At 52.8% G+C, this 25,758-nt stretch overlaps 1 protein-coding gene across 10 annotated transcripts in view; it reads left to right on the top strand.

Moving 5' to 3' along the window:
* ACSL6 (acyl-CoA synthetase long chain family member 6) overlaps nt 1–25,758 on the top strand; it is a 67,131-nt gene that overhangs the window by 7,454 nt on the left and 33,919 nt on the right. For 4 of the 10 annotated variants that reach the window (XR_014296510.1, XM_082651151.1, XM_082651153.1 and 1 more), the window contains 8 exons: nt 10,585–10,805; nt 14,148–14,262; nt 14,957–15,021; nt 15,295–15,396; nt 15,898–15,997; nt 16,584–16,762; nt 17,785–17,817; nt 19,162–19,213. Coding sequence is in view for 9 of the 10 variants with exons in the window: in XM_082651151.1 (XP_082507277.1) it covers nt 10,585–10,805; nt 14,148–14,262; nt 14,957–15,021; nt 15,295–15,396; nt 15,898–15,997; nt 16,584–16,762; nt 17,785–17,817; nt 19,162–19,213 (867 nt within the window). In the remaining variant the exon portion in view is untranslated. Of the gene's footprint in view, nt 1–2,481; nt 2,646–2,678; nt 2,811–3,362; nt 3,543–4,648; nt 5,202–9,814; nt 9,948–10,584; nt 10,806–14,147; nt 14,263–14,956; nt 15,022–15,294; nt 15,397–15,897; nt 15,998–16,583; nt 16,763–17,784; nt 17,818–19,161; nt 19,214–25,758 lie in introns of those variants that run through there. The other 6 variants (XM_082651152.1, XM_082651155.1, XM_082651154.1 and 3 more) reach the window with 6 other exon arrangements.

Below are 25,758 nucleotides of genomic sequence, written 5' to 3'. Positions count from 1 at the left end.
TCCTGTTAATGGGAGTCTGAGTAGCAGCCATGCTTCATAGGTTATAAGCTTTGTGCTGTACACATAGATTAGCTTCACCTGTGTTTGTCCTGTCTCTGTGGGAGAATAGTGCCTAGAGTGTGCACTATTTTGTGCCTGGTTTCTTCACTCAGTATCATCCACAGTGCTATGTGTAATGGGGAAATTTGCAACAATACATTCCAAAAAAATGTGGAAAATGAAGGCAACACTGTTGAGTTGTTCAAGTCAAATGACTCTCCTTTATTCTGAGATCATGTTCTTCCATCTATCTTGCAATAAAATATGCTGGCAGTTTGGTTGGGTTTTGTTTTGTTATTGATACATTTGTTTAAAAAATAAGTAGATAGATATAGATACAGACATTTCTATATTTGTGCCATGGTTAATGGACAGCTCCTGGTGACCCTAGGGTGTCAGAAGAGCAGCATTTCTGGCCTCTGAAAATCTGAACAAGATTGAAGTCTGACCTTGTCGTGGAGCCTCTGTGGTGGATGGAGTCCAAGCTCTGGAGCGTGATTGTGCACATTGGGCTCTGGGTCACAAACCCCACCCACAGCTCGAGGGCCACCTGTGGCAGCAACACTCTGGGCAGCAGGCAGAGAGTACATGTGACCTCCATTCTTCAAAGCCCTGTCAGTGCCCTGCAAGGGCTTTTGTTTGCTGTCACATTTTTCTTCCCCTTTCTTTGTCCACATTTACCACCAACACCATGAGAATTGCCGGAAGTTCCCTCATTAAAAAAGGTTGCTACCTGAGGCCCAGTCATTACTATTTCTGAAAAGGACAAAACAACGGAGCCTCAGAATGGGCCGATCCCATTTCTTGGTCCCGCCCACCCTGACCTGACGCAGTGCTTTCTTTCCGCAGCGGCCGCAGAGGCCTCCCTCCAGCTCCCTCTGGAAAGGTGGTGGATTCAGTGAGAATCCAAGTGGTGGGTGCTCTCAGTGGGTCGGTGTGAACAATGTCCAGCAACCTTCCTGGGCCAGACAGGGCCTCGTTTTGCTTTGGTCTGAAAGAGATTTTTGTTTTCCGGTGAGAACAGCCCCAGCCTGGCCGGGTGCCAGAGGCAGCGGCAGGAATACAAACACTTTCATGTGACAGACCCTGGTGGAGAGGTGTGGGCCTGCCAGCAGTGGGCCCTCCCCTGCCGCTGCTCCTTGGGAGGCGGTGATTTGCATATTCCCCATTCATCTTGGCCTTGAAAAGGAGGCCTGCGTTCTCAGTCCTCCGGACCAGCTGAGGGCTGGGCTGCTTGAGCCTGGTTTTAACTCTGTGGATGCCACCGGCTCTCACCGGCCAACAGCAGGTCTTGGTGGCTGGAGGGTGGTGAACGGCAGCAGCTGCTGTGTGGTCCTGGCCTCCAGAGGGATGATTGAGGAGGTGGCAGGGTCCCACTGAACAGCACAGGCTTCTGCTGAGCGGAGTGAGGTTCAGATTTGTTTCTCCTTGCGCCATTCGGAAGAGGAACTTTGTCAAAGTATGAGGAAGCCAGAAAATTAAGGTGTTTATCAGAGTCCCAGAAAATTTGCCTTTAACCAAAAGCAAAACTCCCTTTTCTTTGCTCATTGTCATTCCTGCAAAATAACAGTGACCCCTGGAATGGTGGGTATAGGTGCCTTATTGGCTCCTGGCTGCAGCAAGGGTCCCTTTGACTGGGATCTGGAAGGACAGCTTGCCTGGGACACTTTGGCATCCTAAAACCCCAAAGTGCTAGGTCAGGTGAGCGGATGGGTCCTGTTAGCTTGTGGCTGGGACTTCAAAAGCATGAGGCTATATATAGTACAAATCACCATCTTTTTCCCTCTGCAGCTAAATGCTATCTTCCCAGCCTCGCTGCCTCCTTCCCAGGAGCCCCAGCATCCAGTAGGCTCTTTCTAGGACTCTGTCCCCTTCTCAGAACTCTCCTTCCCGCCCTGTTCCTGATCTCCTTGCTCCCCGTCCCTGACTGAGGATATGTCTTAGGTTCTGTCTTGTGAATCTCCCCTCCCCCTGCCCCAGCAGGTTGTCCCCAGTTGCTCCTGAGGGAACAAGTGGGCAAAAGCAAATCCCTCTGTTGCTCTCCCCACCTCAACGACCCAAACCACATCTCAACAGAACCCTCCTCCCTCCTGCAAGGTGCTTCCCCCTCGATGGAGGTGGTTACATCCTGTTTCCCCTGTACCCTGGCCACCTGCAGTTGAGCTCTGACAGCATGGCCCTGCCTGGAGCAGCCCATGTTCTCTTTCTGAGCTTGAGTCTGTAGGGTTTGCCTTGTGTCCTCAGTTTGGGCCAGTGATGGAAATGGATCACTGCTCCTGAGGCCAGGACACTGGTTGCCCTAACCTAGACGGGCTGGGAGGGGAAAGGATCATGTTGCAGCCACAGGATTTGGCTTCCTGCACAGTGGGGCCTGGCCAGGGGGTGTCCTCTGCTTGTGTAGCGCTCATTGGCCCTTGCCACTGTCCCTAGGGTTCTGCCTGCCATCCCAGGGCTTGGTGTGGAAGGAAGGACGATGAGGCCAAGGCTCATCCACACCGTCTGTCCTAGTCTTCGTCCCCTGGAAATATTTCTAAAGGGAGCGTTGCCACTGTCATAACCTCTGCTGTCCCTCCTCGTTCTGAGAATTTTGTCAGGCCTGATTCGTGGTAAGGACAACTTTTATCTCAGAGCTCGTGAAAGACACTGTTTCTCTTTGCTCCTCTGCTCTCAAGGCTATTTGTATTTTTAAGTGTCTGAAAGTATTGTTTGAGCCTGGCTTCCTGGTGGTGTTGTCAGGACTGTGGGCCCACGTTCCCTGACCAGGGCTTAGGGTGAGTGAGATTCTTAAGAGGTGCTGGCCTGAGGATGGGGGCGGAGGGTGCTGGGGGCTGCTTCCCACCCCCAGTGAATTGCTGGAGGGGAGGCATGTTCACAGTGGGGTCGGGCTCTTGAGACAGGGGCCCTGTGCAGTGGCCAGGCACAGACAACTTTAGTTAGGCCTTTCTACATTCAAGAGGCTTAAGTAAACCTTCAGAGCAATAATCAGGCTCCTCAGGGAGGTTCGGCAGGCGAGCCACCCTGTAACCCCGCAACCCTGAATCCTGGGCCCGTCTCTCTTGGGGGAACATGCGGTGGGTCTCACCTGGCAATTCCCAGCTCGGGGATGCCCTTGACCCCATGTCTGCCCCAGTCATCTGTGGTTCTGTGACTCTAATTAAAACCCAGGAGGAAGGTGGAGAGAAAGCCCCTCTCACAGCACAGACAAGCGTGAATCCCTGTGTGGATGGGGTGGGGGCCCGCTGAGTGTGGGCCGCTGTGTTTGTGTCTCTACAGATCAGGGTCACACAGGTGTGATGGTGAGACTTGTGCTTTTCTTAACCTAGTACCTGGGCCACACACTTCCCGGGGCAGCACTGCTGGGCCGTGACTCTCTGCCTCTGGCACCCTGTGTGGTTTTCCGTCAGCCAGGACCTCGGTTGTGTCTACTGGATTTTCTGCCCCAGAAGCTGCCCTGAGAAGCATTAAAGGAGGCTTTCGTCTTAGTTAACAACATCTCTGAAAAGGTACAGAGAAAAGTAAAGGTCCTGCCAAGAAGGAAGGAAAAGGGGCTTTGGGGGCTGAAGGTTGGTCCTCAGGCATTTGTGCATTGTAAAGCTTCCTCCAGGTGTGTTGCCGGAGGCTGGGGCCTGGGGGCCCAGGCAAGCTTTTGCCAAGTTCCAGGTTAGTGCTGCTGAGGCAGGAAGCTCTCTGCGCGGCCCACCTGCCCCAGATGGTGGGGTGAGCAGTGGAAGCCCTATCAGCCCCAGGGAAAAGTGTTGCAAGGCCTGCGGGCTCTAGAGTTTCCAGGCAGGTTATGAACACAGCTCTTGAGAGGGAGCTCAGAGTGCTGTGCGGCGACCTGGGGCGGTCTTGCTGCAGAGGAGGCGGATGGTGTTGGGCAGACAGCGGCCCTGTCCTGGAAGACTCGGAAGCACCGGTTGTGAGTAGGGCCTGGGAGTGGTGAGCTGGGTCCTGTGGGCTGGACCTGCCTTTTATTCTCCACAGCGGCTACCATGTGCCTGCTGTGAGCCCAGCCACACCCTGGCCTTGGAAGTAGGAGTCAAAAAAGGCCATACGCAATCACCACCCCAACTCCTCACCCAGTGGAGAAATCTTGCAGGAGTGAGGCCCTGGGTGCCCTGGGACCTCACTGTCCCAGTCTGTCTGCCAGAGGCGTTGAGGGAGTTTGGGGCTCAGCTTTGGTTCCAACAGGCCTGGGTGTGGATTCTGGCTCCAGGATGGCCATCCCCCTGGCAAGCCAGGAAAGCGTCTCTCAGGGCAGGCTTTAAGGAGGGGCTGGTGTGCTGCCCTGGGGTCTGTGGGGGAGCTAAGCCATTATCTTCTACCTGCTGACCTTGGTGCTTGGTCTGCAGTGTCCCCACTGCCCAGGGCATCTCTGAGCAGATGTTTTATCTGGGACTGTGCCTAATCTCCTTCCTCTCCCCGAGTAGACTGGTTGTGACCTTGTGGGGTTGGGGGTGGAGACAGCCCCTGGAAGGTGCTGGAGGAGATTCCTGGGCAACGGTGCAGGCCGCCCTCGGCACCAGGGATCTGGCCTCTCCACGCCCACTTCCACCATTCCCACCACCCCTACCGCTGTGCGGCCTGCAGGTCCCCAGCCCACAGCTGAGGGCCTGGCCCTTAATCAGTGCCACAGATAGTTGTGTAAGAAGACTTTGTCCTTAGGCAACCCTTCTGACGAATTCCTCTCCAGGACTGAAGACAGGGTAGGGGTGGGGAGAAGCAGAGGGGTGTGAACTGAGGCTCTTGCAACCTGGCAGAGTTGGGGTTAAGGCTGGGTTGCTTGCCTCTGAGCTGATCTGAGCCAGCACTGCCCCGTGTGCAGATGCAGGGGAGGGGCAGCGGGGGGCCTGGAGGGGCCAGCGGCTCCCCATAGAGCTGTTCTGTGCCCGGGTCCCTGCCAGACCTGCTGCCACAGCTGCCAGGGAGCCTCTGCCACCACTGCTAGAGCCTCTACCACCAGCCGGCTTCTCAGAGCAGGCATTCGTTGCCATCGGCTGACCCCAGGAGGGCAGACCTGGGGCAGGGCCTTCGCCACTTTTGAGCTTTGATCAAGATGTGGTAAGCTCTCTCCCTAAACCCCACGCATCCTTCATAAAGGGAGGCTGGTGCTAGTGGGACCAGCTCAGCTGCCTCCCCAGTGCCAAGAGCCTGCTGGAAAGGTAGGATGTGAATGCATGTAATTTTGCAAGTTGTCTTTGAGCCCTTTTGGCTGGCAGAGACAGAGTAACTGCTTAGCTAACTTCTATCTACTGAATGTCTCCCTTACTGCGTGCCTGGTACCTTATTCTCTGTCCATGAGATTTTTGATATGAGGCTAGAGGGGTAAAGTGACTTGTCCAAGGTCATACAGCTGTCAAGAGTATGAGTCAGGATTTGGACCCGGGTCAGTCCAGCACAAGAACTTCCCTTTGGGCCCTTTCCCTGACTTGTTTGCTGGGGACCCTGGCCTCTGGGAGGTTATGATTTCATTTCAGAGCTCTTCATTGGGAGGTTCTTTAATGATCTGCTGGCTTGCCTTGTGCTTCCCCGTTTCTGAAGCCCTCAGAAGTTTGCACAGACCCGGAACCCCATTGCAAGGACCCCCACCTGCCTCCAGGCTGATACAGAGCGAAGCTGTTGTGATTCTAAGGGGAGGGAAGAATCTGAGGATCATGGAGGGTCTCAGTGCCAGCATTATGAGTTTGAATTTTTGTCCTAAGGTAGGAGGGAGCCAGGTAAGGTTTTTGAGCAGCGGCATGATATGGTTATGTCTGTGTATCAGGAACATAACTTTGGTATCAGTGTAAACACTGGTTAGAGCAAGGAGACCTGTGAGGAGATTGGTGTGGGAGTCTGGACAGCACTTGGTGGTGGCTGGACCAGGCCAGGCCAGGAGGCTGGAGAGGAGTGGTCAGGTTTGGGAGGTGTTTAGGAAGTAGTCCTGATAGAACCATCTTGCTAGATCGTGAAGGTCTAGAGTCAGGAAGCTGGACCAGCAGAGGGCTCTTGGAGTGGAGCCATGGGTCTCAGGGCCATCTCCACGGGAAATGTGCCCTGTGGCTCTGCTTCTGCCCCCTTGGAGTCAAAATACTTCTGACCAGGGCCCCCCTTCCTCCCATTCTCTCCCTTCCTGGGTTTTGACAGCTATGCCTCTCACTACCCACCTTCCATGTGCCCTGAACCAGCCTGTGCCACCACTGGGTATTCTGAACTGGTCTGTGCCCAAGGCGAAGGCATAGGATGTGCTAGAGGAGAAGAGGCTAGTTGATGCTGAGGGCTGGGTACCCCTGCCAGGTGAATATTTACAGACACTCATAGCCGCTTTCTTGGCAACACCAGCACCACTGATTCCCTTGGGTGCTGTCCCCCTCCCCCATGCCCCCTGTGCCCCATGCTGCTGCAGCCAAGAGAGCCTCCTGGGGGCATGGAAGGAGGCAGCCATGGCTGGGACCCCAGGGACAGAGAAGGAGAGGAGGTCAGAAGAGGCCAAGGCCCTGTGAAATAATGAGATAAGACCAGACTCCCAGGCCCAGGCTCTGCTCTGCCCCAAGCCAAAGGCCTGGTGGCACAGGCTGGCTCTGAGGTCCATGTCCTCAGAGGACCTGAATTTGCAGCTCTCCACTCCAGTGGCTCCCGGCGGTCTGAAGGGCATCTCACGGTATGTGCAAGCACCCGTGACTGTCTGAGGTTGGCAAGCCTGTGCGAATGACACCCTCTGGTTGCTGCCCAGCCAGGAAGGGGCACAGGCTCAGCCTTAGGACTAGAGGAGCTGCAGTCACTTCAGACGCCTCCTTAGGGGTGGACACCTAAATAGAAGCCTGAGGAGGAGTGGGTAGCCAAGCCCTTTTCCCACCACCCTCCAGTGTCCTAGGCGAGTGGGCTTCCTGGAAGAGAACCCAGCCATAGGAGGATGGCAAGTTCATAAGGTGAGGCCAGGAGGGAGCCCACCTGTGGTGTGTGCGTGGTGAAGAGCAAGTGACTGGCCTGACTGGCTGAGCCCTGCTTACGGGCTCTGGTGGCCCCTACCCCCTGCAACCTGCCTGGGCTCTTCTGAGCAGGCCTGAAGATGGTTTTCTGTGGGTTCAGCACTACTGCAGAGGAGAGCATGGGTTTGGGTATGGATGGTACAGTGTAGGCAAGGGTTAGTGTTGCGATGCAACACAAGGCAGTGGTTTGAGAGGCCATAGTCGTCTGGGGCTCAAGTCCTGGCTCCCCTGCTTGCTCACTGTGTCCCTGTGAATGGCAGGTAACTTCTTCAGTGGAGTCTCTATGTCCTCACCTTATAATGAGTACGTGGAGCTGTCATGAGGATCGAGCAGTGCAGTGTGTAGGCATGGGCTCCCACACACTAGCAGTTCAGGAAGTTTAGGCAAGTTCTCTTCTTCCCTCTCCTGGAAACTGTGATACTTTGGTGATGGCCGAAAGCTCTGCACATCTGGGAAACCAGCCTCAGACTTGTGGCACTGACCCTCGTACAAGATTTCATGGGCTCAAGACTTTATTTCCTGAGAGAATATATAGTTTGCTAAGTGCTCCATGGTCTCCCTCAGCTCCAACCTTTGCATATTTGCTTCCCTCTGCTTGGGACACCCTTTCCTCTTTATCCTTCAGTCTCAGCATCAATACCACTTCCGGCCAGAAGCCTGCCCTGACTCTCCGTACCTGAGTTGGGCATCTTCTCTGGTTCCCCATGCACAGCCCAAACGGCACTCACGGCACTGCCCACTGCCTCATGTATTTGCCCCGTAAGATTGTGGGCAGGCCCACATCTGGCTTGTCCCAGTGCCCAGCACTGAGCTAGCTCAGAGCAGAGGCCATAGGAGAGTCTGCTAGGTGAATGGGTAGGTGGATGGGTGTGTGGGTGGATGCCTTGGCCATTCTTGTCTGTGCTCTGTGACAACCACAGCATTGCAGCCAGTGCCCACTTGCGGCTGTAGCTTAGGACCTGTGAGCAATTGCCAAGGGCTGGGGACTGGAGGTAGTAAGGCATCCTTCCGGGGTTTTCTCTAAAACTTTTGGGACCACGTACTTGAGCCTTAGAGCTGAGCCAGGACTTCTTGGGCCTTGGCTTCCTAGCCCATGGAGTCAGTTCAGTCCATTAGAGGAAACCTCACTCAGCTCTCAGAGCTCACCCCAGGAGCTGGTGGGCATATCTAGATTTTCCACTATGTAGTGAGTCGTTTATCTGATGGGCCTGGCTGTGACTTAGTCTGCCATTTGCAGCTCAAGGAAGTAAATCTCCTAGGAAAGCCAGCTGGCCTCCTGCCAAGCGTCTTCCCCGGAGCAGTTTTCCTTGGTGAATTCACTGCGGTCCATAGCCTGCCCTCTGCTGATGCAGAACCTTAATTTGACCAGTATGCCAGGAGTGGTTTGTTCCTGTGGGATGGCCTCAAAACTGATCCCGTTCAAGGAGGCTGCTGGTAAAACTGGATCTCCGCCTCAGGGACTCAGTGAGAATGCTTTGGCTGGCTGGGGGCTCACTTCTCTCACCCAGAGCCTGTAGGTGGTTGATGAGTGTTCCCCAGACTCAGACAGCCTGTTGTGCCATCTGTAGAGCATAAACTCCTGTGGGTCCGTACTACCTGGATTCGGCCACCTCTGTCCAGTGGTTATTCCTACCTGGACTGAGCAGCCTCCTTGGTCTGACAGGCATACCTCTAGCCATCTCTTTAGTTCCAGCATGCCTCCACCTATGCTAGATCCAGTATGAGGAGCTTTACATGCCTGAGTGATAATGTCCCCATTTTAAGGATGGGGAAGAAGAGGTCTAAAGAAGTGGGGTGTGCTCGACCTAGCGTAGCTCATAAGTGCAGGAGAAGGGACTTGAACTCCGGAGCTTTGCCTGCTTTCTCTACAATGGCTTTGCACAGCCTTGACCTTATTTTTGGTGTGGTGATGTTACAGTTCAGCACAAATGCCACTTATTGGGAGTTCAGCAGACCTCTCTTCTCTCTTCTCAAAATTGCTGTTTGGCTCATATCCCGTGGCTGCAGAGTAGCTGTTGTTAGGTTTCTCATTCTTTCCCAAGAAGGAAAACAACAGCCATGCTCCCAAAGGTTGGGGATGGAAGGCCAGTGACTGTCAGCCTGGAGCCCACACAATCCTCATTGAGCTGGCAGACCTATAGGTGTCATACAGCACTTCTGGCTTTAGGCCCTTCAGGTGGACAGTAGCACCAAGAAGGCCCCAGTGGGGATAAAGTATCCAGCTGGCCCTCCCTGGCTACCTTCCTCAGTCCTAGGCAAAGTGCAGACAGACCCCTGAGCCCTGCTGATCATGTGTCTGTTCTGCCAACACTACTTCACTTAGCAGCTAACAGGAGGACATGGTAGCACTTGGGGACTTCCCTCTTTGAACCAAATTCAGTCACCAGTGCTTCTCACAGAAAAGCTCCCACTGCCCACCTCAGGGCATCCTCCATGTGCCCCTGTAGGCCCACTGTGTCCACTTGGACTGCAGTGGATGAGCGTGGCACCCAGACCACCATATGCAACGTCACGAGGGATTCTCGTTACCCCTAGGAGTGCACACAGCACTTTGCTGAGCCCTTTCTCTCCGAGCCTTCATTCCTTTCCCTTCCCACCAGCTTACCTCCTGCTCCCCTCTGGCACCTCCTTTTTCCTCTGGACATTAGCAGATGGGATCCCAGGGAGGACAACACAGGCCTAGTTAATGGTGGGGCTAGCTCTTCTTCTTGGGTCTTGGTCTGTGCAGAGCTGCAGTGCAGTCTGGGGTCAGAGAACAGTGCCCGGACCTCACCCGGGCTGCTCTTGGGATCTCTGCTATTCCTCAGAAAGATGGCCCCAGCATTACCTCTGGCGCTGGCAGGCCTTTGGCTCCAACTTTTCTTCAAGGAGACCCCATGGTGGGCCAGGATGTGGGCCTAAGGGGACTCTGCTGTGTGTCATCCACTGGACCCTTGTCAGGTAGGTCATTGTCCTCAGATCTCGGGGGCAGGAAGTGTCTGTCAGGGCTGTTCTGTGGGCTCTGCCACCTTGCTTTCTCTGGGTCCCTTAGGGTGAGAGCCTGGTGCTGGCAACTTTGAGGTGGATTGGAAGGAGTTTGCATCCCTTCACCCCCCATCGTTCTGGGCACTGTGCTAGGCACACCTGCTGCCCCTCTGTCCAGTCCACGTCGCAGGAGCAAGGATAAGCAAAATTCTATGACCACACAGGAAAGGCAGTACACCCGGGCCCTAGGGCTCAGGAGGTGTTAACTCCAGAGCTGTCAGAGCACGCTCTCTATTCCTGAAAGATGTGGAAGTACGTGTCAGGCAGGGCCCAGGGCCTGAGTGTATGTTTCTCAGGAAAACTGGGCCGGATGTCTGACGGTCAGGTATGACTGCTAAGGGCTCTCTGGCCTGTCACCGGGATAGGCCCTTCCAGGTGCCCAGCTTTCAGGATACACTGTGTTGCACCAGGAGCCTGTGTACCCCAACTCGCTCGAGGCCTGGCCAAGATCAGTGTGTCGCCTGTGACACAAGACAGGTGGGAGGAGAGGCCCAGGACTGCTCCCTTGCCTCCTGTCAGGGCTCCTCCTTCACCTGCCTCTTGTTTCCTGCAGAGTTCATCCTCTCGCTTCTGGAGAAGATGCAGACTCAGGAGATCCTGAGGATGCTGCGGCTGCCCGAGCTAGGCGACTTGGGCCAGTTTTTCCGCAGCCTCTCAGCCACCACCCTCGTGAGTATGGGTGCACTGGCTGCCATCCTCGCCTACTGGTTCACTCACCGGCCAAAGGCCTTGCAACCACCGTGCAATCTCCTGATGCAGTCAGAGGAGGTGGAGGTGAGCAGGGTGTGAGCAATTGGGCTGTGGGAAGTAGTAGGCGGGGGACAGGCATCTTGAAGGAAGAAGCCAAACTTATGGCTTATTTGACCTCAAATGGCCCAGAGAATCTCCGTTTCTCCCGGCAGCCAGCCAGTAAGCCCAGAAGTGGCCCTGGGCAGGCTCTCCTACTAGAGGCTCCTTCTGCCTCTCCCAGTAACTAAAGCCTGGGCAGAGACTGACCTTGGCTTTGCCCTGGGCCTCTGGTTTGCCTGCTTCTTGGGTAGGGGGCCTTGGCTTACGTTGCCTCAGTAGGCGGTCTAAGCATGTGCTCAAGGGGCTGCCAGGTAAATTCCCTCCCAGATTCTCCCTGTGCCCCACCCAGGGCCCTGCCCTCCCAGAGCACATGGACTCACAGGTAGAGCCACTGAGGGAAGAAGGGATGGTGGCCCAGCCTGGACAAGGGTGTTCCAGGCTCTGTCTAGAAGGACCAGTAAGATTTCTTTCTTAAGTTTATAGAGTTTATTTTGCCTTTTTAAAGAACTTAAATTCCATTTATTTTGAATAGATAATATAGTCACACAGTTCAAAAGCAACCAAAGGACATAGACTGAAAAGCTTCCACCTTCTTCCCCTTGCCTCTAAGCTCTCTTCCCCTGAGAATTGTGTTAGCAGTTGTATAGATGTATAGATGTATAGATGTCTGCCCACCTTTTAAAATGATAACATACTGCATACACTGTGCAGCACCTTGCTTTTGCTCTCGATGGTATGTCGTGCAGGTACCGATCAAAAGCATGACAGAGTTTGGCCTGGTGGGAGAGGGCTCAGGTCAAGATAGGGCTGGGATCTTTAGGGCATTTTTCCAGCAGAGGGAATGATGTGTGCAGAGGTGAGAGTGTGTGATAACACACCTGGTGCCTTTGGGAAATGGCGATTCATGTGGTGTGGCTGGGAGGTGGAGAGGGGCTGTGGATGCGTCAGTAGCCTGTGGTTACCAGCAGCCGTGGGTTTGCCGTGCCTCTTACTAGCCTGATGGTCCTTGGCTGTTTCTTAACTCTCTGAGCCTCAGTTTCCTCATGTGTCAAGTGGGCAATAAAAAGAGTATCTGCTTCCTAAAGTTATGGTAAGGATTTGGTGAGGTGATGCAGAGAAAGCACTAAGATGAATTATTTTTGGTAAGCTTACAGTTACAACTCATCTGGAGAGGCCAACAAGGACAAAGCCCCATTAACTGGGCAGGGACCCTTGGAGATGGACAGCCTGGATTTATTTGAGGCTGTCAGTAGTAGGAGAGACAGGGCCAGTTTTTGCTGTGGCTTTGGCAGGGGCAGGCATGAGGAGGCAACTGGGGCTTCTGGGCTGGAGGTGACAGTGGTCTGGATGGGGTCAGGTTGAACGCCACAGAGTGAGTTGCATCACGGGTCTGGCTGGGAGGACAGGGCATGGACACAGCTAAGGTCTCCCTTCCTGGGGAGGATGGAGCCCTCCCTTGCTTCATCCCCCAGGAGTGTAGGAATCTGGAGTGACTATAGTGAAGGAGGAGAGGAGAGAGTGGTAGGAAATGAGATGAGAGAGGTAAGAGGGACCCAGATCATAGAGGGCCTGGTAGCATTTACTCTGTGTGCTACACGGTAGGAAACAATTCATATCATGTCACTCACCCTGGCTTAAAATCCTTCCCTGCTCCCCGTTGCCCTCAACCTAAAGCTCAGACTCCTCACCTTGATCTGCAGCCTCTCTGGCCTCCTCCATTTACCACTTGGAGTGGCATGAATCGCCTACAGTCTCCCAGGTGCCTCCTGCCCCATGTGTTTGCACTCCTCGTTGCCTCTGGTGAAACCGCCGTTCCTTGTTCCTCATTCTTCCCAGTAAACCCTTTTATTTTTTAAAAAAATTTTTTTCTATTTCTTTCCTTATTTAATTAATTAATTTATTTTGGCTGTGTTGGGTCTTTGTTGCTGCGCGCGGGTTTTCTCTAGTTGTGGCGAGCGGGGGCTACTCTTTGTTGCAGTGCGAGGGCTTCTCATTGCGGTGGCTCCTCTTGTTGCGGAGCACGGGCTTCAGTAGTTGTGGCGCATGGGCTCAGTAGTTTTGGCTTGCAGGCTCTAGAGCACAGGCTCTGTAGTTGTGGCGCACGGGCTTAGTTGCTCTGCGGCATGTGGGATCTTCCCAGACCAGGGCTCTGACCCGTGTCCCCTGCATTGGCGGGCGGATTCGTAACCACTGCGCCATCAGGGAAGCCCCCTCTTTGTATCCTTCAAAACCCAGCTCAGCGGCCACTCTCTGACATACCTGCCCACTGAGCCCCTTCTGTCGCTGGCACACAGTCTCTTGCTGTCTCATTTCTGTCCCCCTGAATGCTAACCAGGTCTGACTGTATCTGTCCCCAGATTCCCACAGAGGTCCTGCATGGGCCTGGTGCTCAGGAAGCACTGGCCAAACAGAACTTTCCACTGCAGAACAGCTGAGTGCTGCCTGTGGTTTTGAGTTTGGCTGTTGGCTCTGTGGCTGTCACATTTTTCCTCAGACCTGATGTTCCAAGAGGGGTAGCGGACCATGGGCCAGCCCAGTGCAGCCCAAATAGTGCTCAGAGAAGAGGTGGAGCCGTGATACTGCAGAGTTCTGGGTTTGGGGAGCCCGAGGAGGGGTGGCATGTGGAAGGGAAAGAGGCAGGAGAAACCCAGCTCCTTTCCCCCGCCCCCCAGCACAGATGGTGTTTGCTACAGTCCCACTCTGGATCCATACCACTGAGGGCCCGGGCATCTGCTACGCTATTCCCTCCACCGCCTTCTAGGCCTCTTTTCCCAGCTGGTCCTCAAACTCATCACACTGTTATGTGAATGATGGATGGGAGCCTTCTTAGCTAAAGACAGCTCCCAAATGATTCTTAACCTACGTGCATAGCAGCAACACCTTTGCAGGTTGGTCCTGATGCAGGGGGCAGCCTGACTAGCCAACACTCCCCACTCTGCTGTATGAGTGAACCACGGGTGCGTATGAACAGTAACTGAAGATTCTGGGCATTTAGTGTATGCTGCCTGGTGTGTGGGTGCTGTATGTGTGTATGTGTGTGGGAGACCAGTGTACTGGGCCCCGGGGCATGAGCCACCTGTGTTTGAGTGTGGATGCATACAGGTCCAGTGTGTCCACGTGTATATGAATGTGTGTGGAGTTTGTGTGTGTACAGCCCAGGTGCGTGTAGGCCATGTGTGTGAGTGCACACAGAGTGTGTCCCAGCTCCAACTATGTTGCCCAGGTGTGTATCCAAGCCATGTACAGCCTGGTGCATGCTGGTGCCCTCTCCTGATACCCCTGCCTGCCTGCATCAGCCAGCTTCTCTGGCCTGTGCTTGGCTCATAGGACAGTGGTGGGGCCCGGCGATCCGTGATAGGGGATGGCCCTCAACTGCTCACCCACTACTATGACGATGCCAGGACCATGTATGAGGTGTTCCGCCGTGGACTTAGCATCTCAGGTGAGAGGGCCCATGGGGGTGTGGAAGGGCTGTGGCAGGGGTTGAGCAGGTGCAAGGGTGTAGGTGAGCAAGCATGGTTCCAGGGGTATGGCAGGTGAGTCGCGCCCAGGTTCAGAGGAGAGAAGCCATTCTTGGCCCTCCTGCCACCCACCCAGACGAGTAGCTGCATTATGAGGCCAAAGGGCTGACCTCAGCTTTATTACAGCCCTGAACACTGCTGACCTTAAGCGGTCTCTTTGCTCATATTCTATATCTCCTATTTGCAGCCCCTCGTGAGCCTTGAACTCGCAGGCTACTGGCTGGCATGGTTCTGAACCTGAGCCTCCGAGAGGTCTGGGTGACCCATGGCGTGGGGTGAAGGGAGTTGTCACAGAGAGGCAAACTGCCACCTCTGGCCAGTGGCCCCCAGGTCTCCATGTCTTCTTGGGGCTGCATCACACAGGTCATTGTGGGAACTAGCGCTGTGTCAGTTCCCATTCCTGGGCCTTCCTGATCTCCCTGGGGAGATGCCATGCTTGTGCACTTTAGGCCTTCTTGGACTTCAGCAGGTTAGACAGACAGCTGGGGAGCAGTTCATTTGGCCCATGGACCACCTCCCAGGATGGAATATTGATCCAGGTGTCTGATGGGCAGGTTCAGTGGCTCCCACACCCTGCCCTCCTCCCTGGCACAAGGCCTGCTTATCTCTATGTAGGGAATGGACCCTGTCTTGGCTTCAGGAATCCCAAGAAGCCTTATCAGTGGCTGTCCTACCAGGAGGTGAGTAATAGAAGACAGGCCCCACCCTGTCTACCCACACAGACCTGGCACTTGGGTGGGGGGGCTTGTGGGCACCCTGGAGGCTCTCAGAGAGTCATTTTTTTCCTTGCCTGGACTGTCTGCCAAACTCCAGGCAGCAACCTCTCAGGACTTCCAGCATCACTGAGTAGGGAGTTGGGGAGCTCCATCAGACCTTAGAAATCCCACCTGGGGATCTCCCTTCCCTGCTGAAGAGTCCTTGCTTTCCCATCACTGCCCCATGTTTGTGTGCAGGTGGCCGACAGGGCTGAATTTCTAGGGTCTGGACTTCTCCAGCACAATTGTAAACCGTGTACAGATCAGTTTATCGGCATTTTTGCACAAAATCGACCAGAGGTGAGCACCTGCCTTAACTGGTTTTAGAGGCATCAGTGGAACACAAGCTTGGGTACCGTAGAACAGCCCTGCTCCCGCTGTCTGTAGGGCCTGGGACAAGAGGAAAACTGGAGACTGTTGGTCCATGCCATCCCCCACTCCCTTGGCTCTGTCCCTCATCAGGGCTGGACATTCCAGCCAAGTTCTGTCCACACCCTACCTAGCTGTCCAAACAGTGGCTCCCTGAGCCATGGGGGAAGAAGGATCTGGGGAAGAAGGCCATGCAAACCCCGGAGGTGGGCCTGGGGTTATTTTGAGTCCCGTAATTCCCTGGGGCAAGCAAGTCTAGAAGAACGTGGGGGAGCAGGCCCAACGGGTCAGCTTTATGGATCCCTTGCCTTGTGCGGAGCGCTCTCGGCACAGGACCCTGATCAGGGAGCCCCGTGCCTAAGACCTGAGGGCAGTGCAGCCCTGCTGTCTGCTCTGCGCTCCCCCTTCCCCCCAACCTGTGTGTCTCCACAGTGGATCATCGCGGAGCTTGCCTGCTACACATACTCTATGGTGGTGGTCCCGCTCTATGACACCCTGGGCCCAGGGGCAATCCGCTACATCATCGACACAGGTGAGCCCAGCCACCCACTCCTGCCCCTGGCAGCCAGCCCCACCTCCTCCTCCCAGCCCTTTTCAGCTTATGCTGATTGTCTGACACTAGTAAGTACTTTGCTTCCGCTCTCAGAGAACGCTGGGGGCTTCCACTTTGGCCCTTGAGTTGGCTTCCTGAGTCCAGCTGTCCCCAGTTGGACTTCACCCAAAGGCTCCTTCCACAGGGTAGGGCTGCCAAGAAGGAGACTCTGTACCAGCCTCCACGTAGGGCTGCCAACCCTCTGAGTTCACTTCAGCTTGAGGAAGATGCTGTGGGGTGGTAAATATCTCAAACAGACCAGGGACGATGGGGGCTGAGCCTGAAGAAAAGGAATGCTTGGAATCTACCCCGGGAGACTCCCTGGTCTTCTGCCCTTGGCTCCATCCAGGCTCTGTGCACTTTCCTCTGGACACAATACATGTCCCACATGGCCTGTCGTATGTATTTATTTACACACAAGCTTATCATGTGGCACACACAGCCCATGGTTCCACTGCCTGCCATGTGCTGCCCACAGTCACAGCCTGTGCCCGCACAGCCTGACTCTCCTTGGTGGTCCCCGCAGCCGACATCAGCACTGTGATCGTGGATAAACCTCAGAAAGCCGTGGTTCTGCTGGAGCACGTGGAGAGGAAGGAGACACCAGGGCTCAAGCTGATCATCCTCATGGAACCATTTGAGGAAGCTTTGAAAGACAGAGGGCAAGACTGCGGGGTGGTCGTTAAGTCCATGCAGGCTGTGGAGGTGAGAGTCTGCTTCTGGGCTGTTTCCTGGCCACAGCTGGTTGGCCACTGAGCCAGAGCTGCCGCTTATCTGCCCATCTTATGCCCTAGGATGGGTGTCTTGGGCCATTAGGGTGTGTCAGGGTTCAAACAAGGCAGGCTTCACAAGGGCTGGTGGTGGGTAGTGGGGTTGGTACCCACAGGCATCCTCTTTGAGATGGGCTCAGTTATTTGGCACAGTTAGTGACACAGGCACCAACAGGTAGATGGTGGTGCCAGCCTGCCCCAGAGCTATCCCCACAGCCTCCGGAGCCTCCTCATTTCCAGCTAATAGCCAGCCTGTCTGAGCCTGAGGACTGTAGTAAACTTGAGGTCCAGAAGTCTTGGAGAGGTTCTTGCAGTTGTGTCCCAGACCCCCAGCAGCCAGCAGAACCAATTTTCCTTTGCATGACCTCCGCAGAGACATTAGGCTGGTGGCAGCTTATGGCCTGCTGGAGTGACCCAGGACATCCTCCGGGGCCTCAGGCCTTTTGCTCAGTAGCAGCTGACCCCCACTGTGCCCTCCTGGATCTAGGCCTGTGGGCCCTCCATTTCTCCTTCTGTCTCCCTGTCTGCTCTTAAATGTACCCACAAAGCCATGGAGGGCCTGTGCCCCTCCATGGCTTTAGGGGCCACACCTAAGCTGGCAGCCCCCATCTGCCCCTCCAGCCCTGACCACTTAGTTGCAAGCCCGGGTCACCTAGCCACTGTGTCTTGAGCATGCGTCTAGACGTACCGTGGGCCCCTCAGGCTGTCTCCCCCTTGTGCATGTGCACAGTGCTTAGCCTCTTCCTGGGCCCCAGGCCGCTGTCTGGGGTGCATGGGTGGCCAAGGCCTGGATGTGTATCTGAGGAGAGACCGCTGAGGTGGTGTCTCTGCACGGGCCACATCTGGGCAGGGAGTCTGGGACTCTGGGCTTGCCGCGGGAACAGAGCATACTGTGCTGAGTTTATTTTGATTGATTAGAACTCTTGAGCATTTAAAAACAGTGTTTTCCTCTTCCAGGACTGTGGCCAGCGGAATCACCACGTTCCTGTGGTAAGCTCATCTGCCAGCAGGTTTTGACTGAGCACTATGGTGTCCAGGGCACGTCCTCACAGACTCCCTCGCTGTGCACAAGGCTCAGTAGAGGGGCCAGAGTAGCAGCTCTGTGTTAATAAGCAACTCAGGAAACGTCCCCTTGGGGCACCCAGGACGACCTGGAACGGGAGTCAGACATTGGGAGGGAGATAAAAGGGCCGCCAATCCTGGACACCCTTGGGTCTCCAGTAACTTTTTCTTTGGGAGGTCTTATGTTTTCCCTTTCGATGTAGCAGTCTCTCCCGAGGATGGGATGGACAGGAGCAGCAACAGACTCGGAAGTGGACCCCTTGTAACATCTGCTGTCTTTGTTCATCTTTGCTCTCTGAACTTTTCTGTGTGTCGGCCCCGAGTGATCCTCCCTGGGCTCGAGTCACCAGGGAGGGTCACAGCCCCTGGGAGGGTCTTGTAGGGGCTGTGAGCTTTCTAACCAGGCCTCTTGCCTCCAGCTCCCTCTGCAGCTCAGCTCTTCCCGCTCTCACCAGCCTGTGAGCTTTCTCACACACAGGCCTCAGCAGGTCAATCCCTGCTTCCCAGGGCCCTTCACCATGAGTAGCCCCTGGCGTGTCCCCACCTCTACACACTGTGCCCCAGCCTTAGAGACCTGCTCTCTGGCCCCGCAGCATGCTGTCTCTTGTGCCTCTGACAGTGCCCAGGCTGGTTCCTCTCCCAGAATGCCCACCGTCACTTCACCTGGAGAGATCTTGCTTGTCCTTCAGTCTCAACTCATGTCACCTCCTCCGGGAAGCCATCCTCTACATGCAAGTGGTCATGGTGGGCTCCTCCTGGTGACCCCAGGACTATGTGCACACTGCCAGGGCAAGGGCCTGATGCAGAGCAATCTTAGTGACAGAGTGGGCAGCTCAGTTCTTGGGTTACATTTTCCGTTCCCAAGCCTAAACCCAGACACTTGGGAGAAAGTGGGAAGGAAGGAGGAAGTGGGTCACATTCCCTAGAACGGTGAGATCTTTGATAGAGGCCTAGGTATGGCCACTGCAACCCAATCCCATTAGAATTCAGCTCAGCCTCAAGTAGGCGAGGCAGCAGGAGCAGGTGTGAGGTTGGTGGGACAGATCGACGTCCATGTCCGGTTAGGTTTCCTTGGTTTTTCTTCCTCTTTCCTGGGGACTCGCCTGCTCACCTTTCCAATGACAGCATGCAGGGCCATGCACATGTGCCAACACATGCCTGCACCCTCACACAGTGCACACACGGGGGTGTGCTCAGAGGGGCTGGCTGGTGGAGGAGCCCAGGCTGGGCACACTGGGTCTCTTTAACACACTCCTCTTCTCACCTCTGCAGCCCCCGAAACCCAGTGACCTCTCCATTGTGTGTTTCACAAGCGGCACGACAGGTAAGCAGAGGCTCCTAGCCCACCAGCCAGGGCCACCTGCACCCTTCCCTGGCAGCTTTGGCAGAGTGACTGAGACGTCTCCGGCACCCTCTGTGGGATGGGCTGAGCCTTGTCCTGTGCCTGGCTTCAGACACTGGGTCCTTCCTGCTGCTCCCAGTGGCCAACGCGAGGCAACGTGGGGCAGCTGGAAGTGAATGGACGGTGTGGACTGGGGGTGTCTGGGGTGGGGTGGGTGCTACAGACTTCCTGGAGCTGGGGCCAGAGGTGGGCTGGGCAGCTGGGTCACGTCATTACTCTGAGGAGGGGCTCTCACTCCTCAGCTTTCCTGCCCCTGCCTGGACTTTGTGTCAGGGACTGGGGAAGGAGTGTGGGATTTGGTGTCTGAGAGCCTGGTTTTAAGTCCCACCTCCACCACTTGCCGGGGGGCCATAAGCCGGTCCCTTAACCCCCCTGCCACCACTGTCCCCAGTTTCTTTCTTTTTTTAATATTTATTTATTTGGCTGTGCCGGATCTTAGTTGCAGCACACGGGATCTTCAGTTGCAGCATGAGGGATCTAGTTCCCTGACCAGGGATAGAACCCGGGCCCCCATGCATTGGAGCACGGAGTCTTAACTGCTGGACCACTAGGGAAGTCCCTGTCCCCAGTTTCTTACCTGGGTGGTTAAAGGTGCCAAGTTGGAGGTGGGAAAGTGTGTGAAAGGGCAGTGCAGATGATCTGGGGCAAGATCATCTGCACAGATGATCTATGCCGTGGGCAAGGCTGTCAGGGAGAGAAAATGATGCAGTCCATGCCCAGTGCTGACAGAGGAACACGTGCATCAGTGTCAGTGCAAACAGCCAAGGAAGGCTTCCTAGGGGAGGCACAACGCACCTGAGGACCACGGCTACAGGCACAGTACTTTGCAGCCTGCAGTGGCCCGTTCACCCTATCACTGTGTCACTGGGGCCTCAGCACGACCTGTGAGGCAGGTGGGGTGGAGACTATCCAAGGGGGCACCAACAGCAATTGGAGGCAGAGGCTTGTGCCCTGTTCTCCCATTTCACAGCCCAGTGCTCTCCCCACTGCTGCCTCTTCATCTCATCTGATGACTCGGGAAGTCACTTGCCCTCGCCTGAAGGGGCAAGAAGGTTCCAGCCTGTTTTCCAGACCTAGGGCTGGCCTACCTTGATGATAGCTCTTGATGGGCAGTGACCTGGAGTTCCCCACGCCTTCCACAGATGGAGCCTCCAAGGCAGTTGGCAGATCCTTGACCAGCCCCGCAGGCAGGATAATCCTTGTGGGTAGATCACGATAAGCATGATGTTATTGAATCAGAGTGGGTTTTTGCCATTAACTCAAGTGGGTCTGAGAATTTCCACCTGACTGCTAAACCCTGTCAGGAGAGAAATAACACAGCCTTTGCTTTCCAGGAGCTGACATCCAGAGCCAGCCCAGAATTCAAAAATGCCCTTCAGGTTTTTGTTGCTTTTTGTCAAGAGTTTCACAATGTGAAATTTTGGTGACATGTCCCTCCACCCTGGGTTTGGGGGCAGGTCACTACTGCGGCCTTTAGCTTTGGACCCTTGCTGTTCAAGAGTGCCCCCTGGCTTTTTTTTTTTTAAACATCTTTATTGGAGTATAATTGCTTTACAATGGTGTGTTAGTTTCTGCTTTATAACAAAGTGAATTAGTTATACATCTGTTCCCACATCTCTTCCCTCCTGCGTCTCCCTCCCTCCCACCCTCCCAATCCCACCCCTCTAGGTGGTCACAAAGCACAGAGCTGATCTCCCTGTGCTATGCGGCTGCTTCCCACTAGCTATCGGTTTTATATTTGGTAGTGTATATATGTCCATGCCACTCTCTCACTTTGGCACAGCTTACCCTTCCCCATCCCCATATCCTCAAGTCCATTTTCTAGTAGGTCTGTGTCTTTATTCCCGTCTTACCCCTAGGTTCTTCATGACCTTTTTTTTTTTTTTTAGATTCCATATATATGCGTTAGCATACGGTATTTGTCTATCTCTTTCTGACTTACTTCACTCTGTATGACAGACTCTAGGTCCATCCACCTCACTCCAAATAACTCAATTTCGTTTCTTTTTATGGCTGAGTAATATTCCATTGTATATAGATGCCACATCTTCTGAGTCAGTTAGTCACAGCTGCTGCCCCTGGATCTGGAAAAGAACTTGATGATGCAGAAATGTGTTGTTGCCTAGCTGCAGAGGGCAGGCCTCATGTCCAGTGCTTTTTCAGACCATGGAGTCTCAATTGGAAGCTGAGCCATCCTGCCCAGGCTCTATGTGGTGGAAGCAGAATGTATGGAGGCTAGAAAACAAGTTGTGATTCAGTGCCCAAACCTCTCACTCCAGCGGTGTGGCTGGTGCCAGGGCAGAGCTGGGGGAGTGAGCAGGCCTCTTACCTGACGTTACCCTGCTTGGCTGCACGTGTGGATTTCCTTGGCATTAGCCTAAGCCTGTGCTGCGCCTCTGGTAGCCATCCTCTTGTCCAGCACATCACAGCTGTGGATACAGCTTCCCTTCCATGACAAGTGTCCTGGCCTCAGCTTCATCAAGAGCCACATCATTCTTTCAATGAGGAAAGATGGAAAATATGATCTGAATCTGACATTTGAATCATGATTCTGGTGGGATCATTCTGGGAAGATTTTTCTCTTGATGTGTGATGGAAACATCTGTGGAAATTCCCAGAATAGGCCAGTGCTTTGGAGCCACCAGTTAGGCCAAGAAGGCCCTGGAGGAGGGGAGAGCTTGGGGTTTGTCTGTACTCAGGGATGGCTAATGGGTGGGTGTGTGGTTGGTTGTTCATTTCAGAATAACCATCAGCTGGACTGAAATCAAGCTGCCCTCTCCAAATAAAAGATAATTTGTGGGTATAACGTAGCCCAGTCTGGGGACTTGCGCCCCATGAATGATAGTTCAGATGTATCTTTATGCGTTCATGTGCTACCCTCCCTTCCTAGAGAAGAAAATACAGTGGTCTTTTATTTTATTATTTATTTATTATTTATTTACTTATTTTATATATTTTTGGCTGCATTGGGTCTTAGTTGAGGCATGTGGGATCTTCACTGAGGCATGCGGGATCTTTCGTTGTGGTGCGCAGTCTCCTCTTTAGTTGTGGCATGTGGGTTTTCTCTTCTCTAGTTGTGGCGCACAGGCTCCAGGGCACGTGGGCTTAGTTGCCCTGCGGCACGTGGGATTGAACCCACGTCCCCTGCATTGTAAGGCAGATTCTTTACCACTGGACCACCAGGGAAGTCCCTACAGTGGTCTTTTAAAACATATCCTTCTTAGTCTGGGTTTTTAGCATTCTTTTTCTAATTTATGTAGATTCATTCATTCAGCTCATTTATTGAGCATCCACTATGCCTCAGACCTAGTGTTGGAGGCTGAGGACACAGGGATGGACAAGACACGACCCTGCCCTCATGAGCACACAGCTCATGTCATGAGGCAGTTCACTGCCTCGAGGGTCTGCATCCCAGGGTACATGGAGTGCTAGGCCACCCAGAGGTCAGGACAGCGGGACAGAAAGGATTTCAAATCTAAGCAGAGTCTTGAAGGATTGGCAGCTGGAGGAGAAGAGGAGGAAGGGCATTCTCAGCAAAGGGAACAGCATGTGCAGAGGACCAGCGGCAAGAAAGAAAATGTTTCTTTGAGGGAGAGTCGACTGAGGAAAAGAGAGGTCTGGTTGCAGGGCCTGGGAATCCTGACAGGAGAGGAATGATGGGGGTAGGAGTTCCAAATAAAGGCTGAGCAGGAGCAGCCAGAGAGGCTAGAGGAGAATAGAACCTGTCAGCATTGTCGATGGCTAAGCTGTACCCATAGGATGCTGCCACAAAAACACCTGCTGGTGCTCCTGAGACAGGGGAGGTTGGAAGCAGAAACTGATTATGGTGGACTGAGGAGTGGATGGGAGGTAAGGATGTCAACTCAGCAAGTGTGGACAATTCTTTTTTTTTTTTTTTTTTTGGCGATACGCGGTCCTCTCACTGTTGTGGCCTGTCCCGTTGCGGAGCACGGGCTCTGGACGTGCAGGCTCAGTGGCCATGGCTCACGGGCCCAGCCGCTCCGCGGCACGTGGGATCTTCCCAGACCGGGGCACGAACCCGCGTCCCTTGCATCGGCAGGTGGACTCTCAACCACCGCGCCACCAGGGAAGCCTGACAACTCTTTTAAGAAGCTTGGCTGTGTCACCAAAAGGCATGCTCCATAATGTTTGCAGCAACACGATTTGGAAAGTCAAAGTCTGGAAACAATGCAAATGACCCTTCAGCAATAGAATGTTATATCTACAAATAGAAAATTATATACCTTAATGTTGAGCGAAAGAAAAAAGGCACAAAATATTGTATGATTTCTTTTTTTTTTAATAACAAAGTGAATCAGTTATACATATACATATGTTCCCATATCTCTTCCCTCTGTGTCTCCCTCCCTCCCACCCTCCCTATCCCACCCCTCTAGGTGGTCACAAAGCACAGAGCTGATCTCCCTGTGCTATACAGCTGCTTCCCACTAGCTATCGGTTTTACATTTGGTAATGTATATATGTCCATGCCACTCTCACTTTGTCTCAGCTTACCCTTCCCCTTCCCCGTGTCCTCAAGTCCATTCTCTAGTAGGTCTGTGTCTTTTTTCCTGTGCTGCCGCTAGGTTCTTCATGACCTATTTTTTTTTTTTTTTTTTTAGATTCCATATACATGTGTTAGCATACGGTATTTGTCTTTCTCTTTCGGACTTACTTCACTCTGTTTGACAAACTCTAGGTCCATCCACCTCACTCCAAATAACTCAATTTCGTTTCTTTTTATGGCTGGGTAATATTCCATTGTATATATGTGCCACATCTTCTTTATCCATTCATCTGTCGATGGACACTTAGGTTGCTTCCGTGTCCTGGTTACTGTAAATAGTGCTTCAGTGAACATTGTGGTACATGACTCTTTTTGAATTATGGTTTGCTCAGGGTATATGCCCGGGATTGGGATTGATGGGTCATATGGTAGTTCTATTTTTAGTTTTTTAAGGAACCTCCATACTGTTCTCCATAGTGGCTGTATCAATTTACGTTCCCACCAACAGTGCAAGAGGGTTCCCTTTCTCCACACCCTCTCTAGCATTTATTGTTTGTAGGTTTCTTGATGATGGCCATTCTGACTGGTGTGAGGTGATAGCTCACTGTAGTTTTGATTTGCATTTCTCTAATGATTAATGATGTTGAGCACTCTTTCATATGTTTGTTGACATTCTGTATATCTTCTTTGGAGAAATGTCTATTTAGGTCTTCTGCCCATTTTTGGATTGGGTTGTTGGTATTTTTCATATTGAGCTGCATGAGCTGCTTGTATATTTTGGAGATTAATCCTTTGTCAGTTGCTTCATTTGCAAATATTTTCTCCCATTCTGAGGGTTGTCTTTTTGTCTTGTTTATGGTGTCCTTTGCTGTGCAAAAGCTTTGAAGTTTCACTAGGTCCCATTTGTGTATTTTTGTTTTGATTTCCATTTCTCTGGGAGGTGGGTCAAAAAGGATCTTGCTGTGATGTATGTCATAGAGTGTTCTGCCTATGTTTTCCTTTAAAAGTTTGATAGTGTCTGGCCTTACATTTAGGTCTTTATTCCATTTGGAGTTTATTTTTGTGTATGGTGTTAGGGAGAGTTCTAGTTTCATTCTTTTACATGTAGCTGTCCAGTTTTCCCAGCACCACTTATTGAAGAGGCTGTCTTTTCTCCACTGTGTATTCTTGCCTCCTTTATCAAAGATAAGGTGACCATATGTGCGTGGGTTTATCTCTGGGCTTTCTATCCTGTTCCATTGATGTATATTTCTGTTTTTGTACCAGTACCATACTGTCTTGATTACTGTAGCTTTGTAGTATAGTCTGAAGTCAGAGAGCCTGACTCCTCCAGCTCTGTTTTTCTTTCTTCAAGATTGCGTTGGCTATTTGGGGTCTTTTGTGTTTCCATACAAATTGTGAAATTCTTTGTTCTAGTTCTGTGAAAATGCCAGTGGTAGTTTGATAGGGATTGCATTGAATCTGTTGATTGCTTTGGGTAGTATAGTCATTTTCACAATGTTGATTCTTCCAATCCAAGAACATGGTATATCTCTCCATCTATTTGTATCATCTAATTTCTTTCATCAGTGTCTTATAGTTTTCTGCATACAGGTCCTTTTTCTCCTTAGGTAGGTTTATTCCTAGGTATTTTATTCTTTTTGTTGCAATGGTAAATGGGAGTGCTCCTTAGTTTCACTTTCAGATTTTTTGTTGTTAGTGTAGACGAATGCAAGACATCTCTGTGCATTAATTTTGTATCCTGCTACTTTACCACATTCATTGCTTAGCTCTAGTAGTTTTCTGGTAGCATCTTTAGGATTCTCTGTGTATAGTATCATGTCATCTGCAAACAGTGACAGCTTTACTTCTTTTCTGATTTGTGTTCCTTTTATTTCTTTTTCTTCTCTGATTGCTGTGGCTAAACCTTCCAAAACTATGTTGAATAATAGTGGTGAGAGTGGGCAGCCTTGTCTTGTTC

This window comes from Grampus griseus, assembly GCF_964374135.1.
Source record: "Grampus griseus genome assembly, chromosome: 3".
NCBI classification, from domain to species: Eukaryota; Metazoa; Chordata; class Mammalia; order Artiodactyla; family Delphinidae; genus Grampus; species Grampus griseus.
This window is presented reverse-complemented; position numbering and strand designations above follow the sequence as displayed.